We start from the raw sequence: 12,132 nt of genomic DNA, 5'->3' as shown, positions 1-12,132 counted from the left end.
AGTGAAAACATTTCATCTGTTTGAAGAAGCATCACTGCTGGTCGACTCCGCACTCAATATATAGTTGGAGATTTCTTTGGATTATTCATTCGTAAATGAATCTAATTACAATCTACAGTAAATACAATACTCAAATTATCTTTATTCCAGTGCGGAACAGCAGTGATGCGTTTATTTAGACCTGTGCACTAGATGTTTGTAACAAATACATCTTCCACACCCAAGTGAATGATATCCTTTGGAGAGAAAGAGGGATATTTCTCTGAAAATGGCAACCCATTCTGACGAACTGTGTCATAAACTGGGCAGTCAACTTCAGGATGTGTTCACAAAACGTCACTGCGGCTGGAAGTTTAATTTGAAAGGAAACGATCATTTATTTAGCTCAGTTTTTAATATTAAGCCATATTCCTTCCTCTTACAGGTGAAGTCTATTCTTGGTCTTTCTGTTTGTATTTGGGTGAAGCCTATGAAAAGAAAGTCTTCAAAAGTCTTGAATTGCCACTAAACTTTATTGTCATATCACATCACAAATATTGTGGGTCAAAAATAGATAATTAGCTCTTCATCTTATTGCACATAGAATAGATTGGAATGCACCCATCTTACCAGCACCTAAAGAGAAATACCTGTAGGCCTATATGACCAGAGCACAAACAACGTTTTGTCCATTCCTTAGTTTTTAGTATCATTTGGAGGGGAGGTTGCCCCCAGAATTGAGATCCAACCTCTGGAACTCCCCAGCAGATCATGTGTATAGCCAATAAGATAAATTGTCATGACTTAGTCTCTGTCTTGCCTGCTGGTCTCTCCTAGTTGGTGTCCTCAGGTGCACGTCTCTTGGAAGGCGTGGATGACACTGTTATATGCTGGGGGGGGAGTCTGTGTGGGCAAGAAGCCTCTAAGACCGTTGTTGCCCAACCAGAAGGAGTTCCGTTGCGCTGGCAGGAGGGAGGCCGAAGCTGCTGAAGAGTGTGTGGCAATGGAGTCATGAGGCAAGGTGTCCTGGTTGTCACCTCCTCCTGCTGTCACCTCATCGCCATGACCACCACTCCTTCTGCCCTTTGGCACTGGGCGGAAGGTGGAAGCTTGGGAGCTTGGCTTGCTTCCCAACGGGCCAACCGGCTCCACGGAGGGTTGGCGGTAGAGACTCAGGACGCCGCCTCTTAGGCTGTTGTCACTGTGCCGGTCAAACATGGTGCTTCGGTAAAGGCCCATCCGGCCTTGCATGGCGTGGTGCGCGCGGGAAGTGCTTGAGCGCTGTTTTCTGGGCCGCCTGGTTATCCTCGCCGAGGCCCTGCGTCTGGACATCCATGTCAGGAGGATGTAGATCAGGGCCCCAATCAGGAGACCCACCAGCATGGACAAACAGAAGGCCAAGATTAGGTTGTCTGGAAAAAGGAAAAAGGGATAAAAGGGATTCTGGTATCAGACTTTCACAGATTCAGAGTCAATAGAATTATTATCAGTTGTGGGAAACTGACAGATTTCAGTAGCCTACTGTTCTGTGGCTTTGAACGATATAAACTAGTTTAGTTCGGCTAGCTCTACGCACTGTAGTTCAACATCTGTTATTTGCCTTAACAGCTTGGGAAATCAAAGTAAATAATTATTTCGAAATAAATTATTTTGGAACAGCTGAATTTACAATGATACTGCTTCAAATGTTGTTTAAAAAGATACAATGGTTCTTTACACACAGAAGAGGAGGTGATTCTATATGTAACAACAAGACCATGCATTTTATTCTGATGGAACTAAAAAAACACTTTATTTTGCTCTATTGCACCAGTTTTCACAAAACGAAAAGAGTCTGAATTAAGATTTGGTGAGAGGATGAATATTAATATGAATATTAAATATGAATAGCCAAAACTATTAATATTAATGATAATGCACAGCAACATTCGTTAAATCAGTATTGTTTAGCAGTAGGTTACAGTATTGTTTAGCATTAGGTTACAGGTTATGTTAGGTTATGTGCTTAGGTTATGTGCATCCAATGAATTCAGTTTCTTGCTTGATCACGTTTTGATTGTGGTTGTTTTCTACAGTCGTATTATTGCCATGAAAAACTGTAAAAACTCCTGAAATAACTTCCCAGAATCTTCTGAATCTGACAATAACCTCACAAATCAGCTTTAACCTCCACTGAACCACTGAAAACCCAATGACATTTTAAGTCTGGATACTATGATTTAGAATGGCAATCCTTATCACACAACTCATTCAGCAGTTATCAGATCTATAGCATTCTAATATGTCCTTATCTGTGGTCATTATCAAAACAAAACACATGCACTATAAAGGCAGGCTTAAATTCTTACCTAGGTTATATGTTTTTAGTATTTCCAAAAAGGGATTTGTCTCATTATATGCCATAATACCAACAAAAGCGGGTGAGAGGAGAAAAACAGATCACATCCACACATAGGGAGCACAGAGACCCACTGAGCTCTTTCCAAGACAGGCTAATCCCACTTTTTTTTGTTTTGTTTGCAATAACGGAAACTTTGCTGTCATGTTTCCTGCCTCTACTTTTAAATTTAGCAAGTGCTCTGCTTATCTCTGTGGGACAGAACTCTGGGAAACTGAGTTGTTTCCTCTTGCATCATTTCCTCAGGATCAATAGTCCTTAACAATGGCCTCTTGGCTCCATTAATAAAATGAAGTCATGCAACATGTACGTATTCCAATGGCAGCCATGTTGACCTTATATCGTGTTATGTTATGCTAATGTGGGGGTTGTGGGGTAATAGGAGTAGCTTACTGTAAGGTCATACACAGTGAGATAACTAGGCCTAACAACACAACCTCCTTCTGGCCTACAATCAGGTCATTGTTTTCATAGTCTTGCAAGTGTTACACTGAGGTTCTGATAAGCAAATCCTCACAAAAGCATCTGTCCAATAGAAAGTGTACACTATCTAGTATACAGCCTCTGCTGGGACTTCCTTGAATTGTTGTGCTACTGCTCCAACTGAACTCCTCCCATCAGCTGAAGTTACATGCAGTGTCTGGCTGGGCAGTGGGCAGTGGGCACTTTAGCTGGATTGTTGATTTGCAACAGTTGCCTAGCTCCTAGATAGATATTTCAAGAGAATCATTTCGGAATTATATCCATCATTTTATTTTGATTAGCCTTGTGAATAGTACTCAACTCTTGCGTGTCAAATTCAGGTCAAACTACAAGAGGTACATTACTCTAACATCCCAGCAGATGGCAGTGAAATCAAATGCATGTCAGACAGAAAGCACATCATGCCACAGCGATTGTGGGCAAAAACATGAAAAGCAAGGGAAAAAAGGAAAAGGAGTAAGCTAAACATGAACTCATTTAAGAACTGCTGCATAAAAGTTATTTACTTTCAATTCCAAAGTTTGAATCTGTGATTGCACACACTTGGAATTTAGCCCAGCCCGCCCCACCACCAGCACATCGTGTAGGCTAAATTCCAAGTTCTTAAATGAGTGCTGGTAGGCAAACTGGCTAGTAGTCGCTCTATGAGTAGAGGGCTGCAAGGGAATTTTCCTGGCTACATAGTGTACAGGTTTTTACTTTTGCCTGCTTGCGGCTCTGTCAGTATTGATTGATTGATTGATTGATTGACTGAGAATGTTCATTATGTGAAGCGCATTGAGTTGCATCTTGTAAGAAATGCGCTATACAAATAAAAATTGATTGGATTTGATTTGATTGACTATTGAAACATTCATGCGATTTTGACTTATTATCAGTGGTGGACTCAGGCTGTTTGAAGGGCAGGGGCGAAAAGGAAAAAAGGGCACCTAGTAGGCCTACTGCACAACATGGGACTCCACTCCATCAGTGCACATGGTCAAGTTTAGACCATTGGAAGGGCAGCCAATAGGGCACATCCTCTAATTTTAATTTTGCCACTCAAAAGGGCACTTTAGTGCAACGTTTTTCAACTGTGGGGGCACATGGTCAAGTTTAGACCATTGGAGGGGCACCAATAGGGCACATCCTCTAATTTTCGCCACTCAAAAGGGCATTTTCGCCACTCAAAAGGGCATTTTTGCCACTTAAGAGAGACGTTTTTCAACCGTGGGGGCACCAGGAGGGGCGGTCGCCCCCCCCTGCCCCCCTCTTGAGTCCGCCAGTGCTTATTATAGAATATTTTTAATAATACTTCGTTTTTGTTGTGTTGTTGTTAGTATTTATTTGACTTACTATATTTGAGTATTCGTGTATGTGTGTATGTACTGTATATATAAAACGAATACAGCGCCACTGGCAACGAGCAATCATCTACAATTCTAAATTCACCATAGTTCACCAAACATGACGTAGTATTTGGACGAAGCGCGAGGAACTACACCATCAACCAGTCGACTCCTCCCCGCAGATTATAACATTACTGTCACTTTCGTAAAGCAGATAATGTCGAAAACTTTTTGTGTAATTGACTTCCAACACTGTGACCGCTAGATGCTACAGTGTTTGATTGTATCCATTGGCAACACGCTAACATACACACTTCCTCCCTGTGGTTTACACGCGCCGTGCAGCACCGACTGAAGGGGTAAGAGGCGTTCTTCTGCTTTTGGCTCAAAATGTGTTCTTTATTTTCTATATTTCACTAAATAATCATTTTTAATTATCAAGTGGGCCAATTATCAACGATGCCCAAAAGTAGACAAACTTTAAATTATGCAATTGTGCACTCAAACTGTCTAATTTCGCCTCTTGGCTTGACACATTTCACATGTATCGTGCGTGCAATGCATCACCATTACATTACAGAATAGCCCGAGCACTCCTACCTATAGGATTGTCTCTCACAATTGCACCGCGTGCATTTGTAACATTTTACCATCAATTCAGATGATGTTGCACATTTTGGTAATGTGACGTAGCCCAGACAATGTCATATTGTGTCGATTTATTTGACACTTTATTTTACAGTCGTATTTTAGCTGGTAGGCCACTATAATTAAGTGGTTGCAGGCTACTTTAATGCTTGCTTAAGAATTGTATAGTTAGTAACCATTTTTTTAGATGAATAAAAATAATAAATGAATGAGACACTTTTATAGTGGTTCTCATTTCAGAGGAGATTATCTATTATGCCTAGTATGACACAGTGGGAACTGTCACCTCTACAGAAACACACTGACACAGATCTCTTCCCTCTTCAGACCATGCATGGAAGGAGGACTGCTATTGGGTGACAAACCTTTTGGCCCTACAGTACATGAAACCTGGGCTTCGATTGGACCATCTGCTACAGAGAGAGAGAGAGAGAGAGAGAGAGAGGGGGAGAGAGAGAGAGAGAGAGAGAGAGAGAGAGAGAGAGGGTGAGGGAGAGAGAGAGAGAGCAGAGCAGAGACGTGAGGGGATGCCCTCCTCTTAAGAGTAGTGCAGGATCATCTGCCGTCTGCATCAGTGTCCAGCTGAGATCCACAGCAGAGAGACGCCATGGCCTCACCGAGGCAGATTGTTCGATCCCCCCGGGACATTGCCAATGTGATGCAAAAACTGCAAGGTAGGTGTCATTCATTGGATTCAATGGGGGGGGGGGGGGGGGTACTGGTACTTGGTGTATACTCCCATCTCTCTATGCTGCTGAGAGATTATGCTGATTCAATACCTTGGCTAAGTGCCAATGCTTGGAGAGTGCCAGACTGTTCTGGGTAAAGGCAGGATGCAGACTCTCTATTTCACATGTAGGACTGTAACATTTAGGGACAAATGATACGTTGCATTCTCGTGAGCTTAGAATTATAAGGTTCTATCTCCGTTTAGGGTAGTTCAGAGATATTGAGCGTCAAAGTTTTTACATTCCATTATGTTTTGTGAGATGGAACCTTTGTATTTTATGAATTACTAACTAAAAAATGTCAACATTTTAAAAATAACACCACACAGGCATTAATAAACACCTAATGGATCAGATTATGTAAAAAACTCAATTTTGACCAGAAATTTAGATAGAACCTTATAATTCTAACGTCACGTTCTGTCACCATGATGATGATAATAACCTATAAAGCGTTATAAATCTTTCTTGTGATTTCCTGGTGTTGTGTCAACATGATTTAGATCAGGGCATATGTAATATATGGGAAATAAAATCCAAAATATTTTTGTAGACAGTCTCTTTTGCTGTGGCCCTGTGCTCTAGTGTGCCGAGGGATATGCTAAATTAATCCTGTTGGTGAGAGATGAATCACTGGCCTCTGTTCAGGATTCCATTATGCAGAATGAGTGTGAGTTCACATAATTCTACTGAGCGGTCAATGACCTGATGGCACCTTTTTTGTTGTCTGTGTTTTAGTCTTTTTTTCCAGAAGATCATGGATAATTCAATTTAAAGAACTGAGGAGATGAATTTGGGAAAACGAGTCAAATTGTTACAATATCCTAGATAAGTGTTTATTCAGAAGAAATGTGACATTAGAGTCGTACAATTGGTTCACCTTCAAAGCTTCACCAAGTAATGTTTGCAACACTTCCTCACTGTGCTGTAAGTAACGCTGCTTGGGGTAGTTAACGTTGTTAACGTTGATAACATTGTCATCTCACACTTTGGTTGTCATGGAGCTCCAAGCTTGCTGCAAAGAAGCCCTCATTTGCAGGGATGATGATTTCTAATGATGGGTTTAATGATGATATCTTTTTCTTTAGAAACACACTCTCACTCAGCTTGCAGGAGATGACTCCTTCTGCTCAGGGCATCATAAAACCAGGCTTAAAGTGATTAATTTAATCTGCTGCTCCCTGACATGTAAGTCTGTGTCTCATCCGAGACAGCATAATGAATGCACGGTGTATCGTGCGTGCATACAACCTGACACCAGTCTCGTCCTTGGGAAGAGGACGGATCGATACAGGGAGTCTCTTCGTGTTTGGTGTCCCCCTTTCCTAACAAGGACATTAGGCCTCGCAAATCATCATTTGGAGAGACCACTTTTGGACTTTTTCAGCTTGTATTGCGCCTCCACTTCGTGAGCTTAGAATTATAAGGTTCTATCTCCGTTTAGGGTAGTTCAGAGATATCGAGCGTCAAAGTTTTTACATTTCATTATGTTTTGTGAGATGGAACCTTTGTATTTTATGAATTACTAACAAAAAAAAATCAACATTTTAAAAATAACACCACACAGGCATTAATAAACACCTAATGGATCAGATTATGTAAAAAACTCAATTTTGACAAAAATGTAGATAGAACCTTATAATTCTAACGTCACGACTTGTAGAAGTTGTGCCACTCTTATACTTTGTCAGTCTAATACATAAACATCCTTTTGTTATGTAGATTGTTTCCATAGTTACTGTTATAGTATGAATCATCTGCCTGTGGTTGTGCCATTGCTGCCTAGGAGTTCCTGTTCTTGGGTGAAAGAGTTTCCTGTGTTCTGGCTATTTCTATGCCATGTAAGCTGTGCCTGTGATCTTTATCTAGCCAGACCAACTGCTATCAGATTAGAGGACTATGTTCATTGTTTTATTATCATGAGAAGAACAGAGCTAAACTTTGTTGTCTATAGCAATTGAGGTCGAGGTGTTTTTTTTAGAAACTAGTCTACTCTATACCTTCATTTTCTGTACCATAATCTTGTCTAGTGTTGGAACTGTAGCTAAACATGTGACCAGTGGTAGTGATATATAGAGTGCACAGCTATGTATTTTTATTAATTCATTTACATGAATGAATCATATGCTTTTAGAATGTTGTGACAGTGACCGAATGAATCATAGAATTGTGGTTACAATGTACTGTAACTGTGTGTGTGTGTGTGTGTGTGTGTGTGTGTGTGTGTGTGTTATTGTGTGTGTGTGTGTGTGTGTGTGTTATTGTGTGTGTGTGTGTGTGTGTGTGTGTGTGTGTGTGTGTGTGTGTGTGTGTGTGTGTGTGTGTGTGTGTGTGTGTGCGAATGACAGAAGAGAATGACAGAAAATGAAACCTTAGACCTCTCAAGTTTGCTTAGGCATGTCTGGACATGAAGGGCCTTGTGATAAGCTCATAGTTAATTGAAGTTAGCGCTAAGCCAATGGCAACCTATTATGTGTATCCCATTGAACAGTGGATCTTTCTAAAATCTATTTGCATGTTTGAGCACTTGACAGTGAAAGATAGCCGATAATAGTGCCTTTAAGGAAGTGGCACAACATACAGCTTCTCTACTCTTCCTCTGTGCCCAAAGTTGAATTCATTCTTCTGCTCTAAATACTCTTAATATTTCTGAATATTTCTTCCCTCTATCACGGCCAAAGCTTTACAAGGTCCTCAGAGATGTGCTATGGATACTGTGAACAGCAGACTGGCTGAATTGTGGCATTAATAAACACCTAATGGATCAGATTATGTAAAAAACTAAATTTTGACCAAATATGGAACCTTATAATTCTAATGTCACGTAATGCTGTTCCTTTGTGAAGGTGGGCAGTTACATTCCTACCTCACGGTAGTGAAAGCGTGAGAGAGGACTGGGTGTGCTGTCAGCTGTAAGAGGTGCCTCCATCTCACAGTGTCAGCAGCAGCTGTCAGAGGCTCTTATGGCTGAGCTGACAGACTGATATGATCTCATGTCTGGGGAGGCAGGTCACCACTCCATCTCTCTCCATCTCTCTCCATCTCTCTCCATCTCTCTCCATCTCTCTCCATCTCTCTCCATCTCTCTCTCTCTCTCTGCACCAGCTTGCAGGATCTGCTTTTCTTTTTTTATCACTTGAGTTTTTATTGGGTTTCAGCATAGACATGGACAGAACATCATATCTACATCTTAAATGGTAAAACAAAGGGTAAAGAAACATAGCATAACCCCTAAACAGATGGGTAAAAAAGTGAAAAAGGAAAATAAAAGAAAGTAAGAAAAAAGGGAGAAAATAAGAAGAAATAAGAAGTCCGGAGGTGTTTCAATAAACATGCTATGACACAAGGCTCACAGCCTCACTATTTACGCTATTGACCAATATCGATGATATAACTACAACTAACATACTGTATGTGATACTTTTGCACAATTACCCAATCATTTAAAGTTTCAATGATTAACTTGTGTATATTGATAATACTTAAAGTTAGATAGTCTTAAAATAGGCTTTTGTCTTTAATGTTAGGCATTGGTTATGAATGAATGAATGGTCTTTATTGTCATTGCTATAGTACAGGTACCAAACAACGAAATTTGGGAGGGGTGGCTCCCCTGGTGCTAGGAAAGAAAAAACAAAACAAAAAAAACAAGAAGGGAAAGGAGCTGGTTTACATAAATAAAGGCTATGTACACTATCCACTATACTATACTGTACAGATAAGACGACTAGGGTTGTCATATTGCACATAGTGTTATTGCACATTCATTTAAAGTGTCGCAGTTTGCAGGCTTGAAATGTACACATTTGTGCCTCAGCACTACACCTGATTTTTTCAATCCAGCAGCTGCCATCAATCCGTCCAGACTGTCCAGGGCCCAGAACCTAGGTCTTTGCTGTGTTCAGGGCCTGGATGGCCCTGGGGTAGAACTTGTCTAGTGGTAGTTGTACAGTTAGAACTGAGGTTTTGAATTATTTATCCATTTATAAATGGTAAATGGACTGCACTTATACAGTATAGCGCCTTTTTTACTGCTACAAAGCTGCTCCAAAGCGCTTTCCAACGGCCTCTCATTCACCCATTCACACACACATTCACACACCAATGGCGGCAAGCTGGCATTGGGAGCAATTTTGGGCTTCAGTGTCTTGCCCAAGGACACTTCGACATGTGGCCAGCCGGGGCTCGAACCGCCGATCTGCCAATCTTGTGATCCTTAGGCGTCGACTCTACCTCCTGCGCCACAGCCGCCCCAGATTTACATATTTTACATTGTTGTTTGTAAAGGTAAGCAGCAGATGTCACTGTTTTATGTCTAATTTCAGATGATACCAATAGCCTCAGGCATACTGTACAGCAGTACTGAACTGGCTGAAGTCCAATTCCAATTGTAGAATCCGATCACATCCTATGTAAGTGTTCTAAGCCTGTCAGAACTACAAAGTAAAGGTGCTCTCAGCTAAATGGAACAACAGAGTGAGTGGCTCTTACAGTGGTCCCTGATGACCTACGGTGGCCCCCGGGGGCCAGCCAACTACAGCATACCTCTTGCCAAAGGTATCATCTATCCCAACATCACTCTAAGTACTAATTCACTCACATGATTTACAAATACTCTTGGGCTGATCTTTCTACACGATGTTTGTTTCTTGGTCTATCCTCTTTATTCACACTTAAGGTCCCTGTTGAAGTACGTAGCGGTACCTAGCCTACTGTTAGTCAAACTAAATTAAATCAATCGAGTCAATCGACTTATGAAAAAATCTGACCAATTTGAAGTGACCGGATACACTGCCAATGGGTTTGTGTGCTGCATCCTCTAGAGGAAAGTACACATTGTGACGTTAGAATGATAAGGTTCTATCTCCATTTTTGTAAAAATTGAGTTTTTTACATAATCTGATCCATTAGGTGTTTATTAATGCCTGTGTGGTGTTATTTTTAAAATGTTGAAATTTTCGCGTAAGTAATTAATAAAATACAAAGGTTCCATCTCACAAAACATAATGGAATGTAAAAACTTTGACGCTCAATATCTCTGAACTACCCTAAACGGAGATAGAACCATATGATTCTAAGCTCACGACATGACAGCATACTCTACTGCTCTAAACTCCTGAGTCAGAGTTCAGGACTGCGGACAGCTCCACTATACTGTACAGATACAGGAAACTTGCTAGATGGGCTAGGCTACCAGTGTGCAGTCCAGGATCTCATGGAAAGTAGATAAGGCAATGCTCTGATGTTTTAACAGATTATATTGATATGAATGTCTGATACATCAAACGTAACATTACTCCATCTATTAGGCTTACATACCCTCTCTTATTGTAGTCTATTACGTTTGCTTACCTGTAATCATCATTTATTGTATTTTTTTAAATGATACATTTTGTAGCCGTTTTATGTTGTCAATATCAGCAATATTCCCAGGCGCTCCAGAGGCTTTATGACCTTTGACCTTTTTCTGAAGTAAGAAACCCATTTCTATTTTTTACTCAAACAGCTTTTTCCAGTCAGGTCTGACTAACAAGGTCCTGAACAGTGGCAATGTTATGACGAGCTCCACTGTATTTATAGCCTCAGAAAAGGTTTTTAGAATTGCTGTGGTCTTGAAAGAATAAAGGGCTTTCTCTCCAGGAGATGACAAGCTACCTACAGTAGTGCTGTAGTGTGATTGCTGCTATTGTGCATTTTATTCAGTAAGGGAGAACTGTAAATCCTAATAGTTGATCTAGATAGTTTTGTTCTTTTTCCCAAATAAAAGGGAATTACTATTATCTATTTTTTTAGATAACTGTACACATTTTAGTGAGTTTAGTGAGTTTCTATACTGGTTCTCAGTCAAATCCATGTACAATTCCATTCCAGGCTTACTTTATAGCATTGTAGCACCACAGTCCACAGTATTGAGAGGCTATGCAAAGTAAATGACACCGTCTTTGGACTGTGTTCCTCCAGAAGTATTTCTTGCCCCCGTTCTTTTCACAGTCAAAGACAAAAGGCTGATTGAGACCCAAATCATAGAAGTATGCCATAAAGTGGGCGAGGGAGAGGGGGACAGGCATCTCCTTGAGATCAATTGTTTGCTTGATTTCCTGTGTAAGGAGAATCCCCTGGTAGGCGTGTCTGGTTTGCTCTCACAATAGCATGGAGAGCAGGTGGTAGCCTATGCCATTTACTAGCTGTGGTATTAATTATTTAAAACTGTTGCACCACGCTTTGGCATTGTTGTGTCATGTTTTTGATGTGTGTTGTGTGTTCTGATGTTTCTGGAAAGCTGACTAGGGGATTAAATCCAAAGTAGACAAACGCAATGTTGTAATTAGATATTTGAGAATTCGATAGAACTGCTAAAGATCATAAGATCATACTCTCTGTAAAAAAAGTTTGTTCAAGGATTATTATCATACTAGTTGTTTTGAATTTCTATGGATGGATTTCAATGCAGATTAGATCAATTATAGTCTAGGCAGACAGAAGACATGCACACATACACATCCACACCCTGCTTAGAGAGATATAATGCAGCCAAGGGGGTGACATCACAACTTCCTTCATGCTGATT

At 40.6% G+C, this 12,132-nt stretch overlaps 1 protein-coding gene across 1 annotated transcript; it reads right to left on the bottom strand.

The window, feature by feature from the left end:
* Positions 1-825: 825 nt before the first annotated feature.
* Positions 826-2,436, bottom strand: myct1b (myc target 1b; the record flags this gene model as incomplete). Its single annotated transcript, XM_080531362.1, has 2 exons — positions 2,328-2,436; positions 826-1,391 (listed from the first exon to the last, which is right to left on the bottom strand). Exons 1-2 carry the CDS (start codon positions 2,380-2,382, stop codon positions 826-828), a joined length of 621 nt encoding a protein of 206 aa, XP_080387488.1. The 5' UTR covers positions 2,383-2,436.
* Positions 2,437-12,132: the final 9,696 nt, after the last annotated feature.

The sequence above is a fragment of the Nansenia antarctica genome (assembly GCF_963989245.1).
Source record: "Nansenia antarctica genome assembly, chromosome: 1".
NCBI classification, from domain to species: Eukaryota; Metazoa; Chordata; class Actinopteri; order Argentiniformes; family Microstomatidae; genus Nansenia; species Nansenia antarctica.
This window is presented reverse-complemented; position numbering and strand designations above follow the sequence as displayed.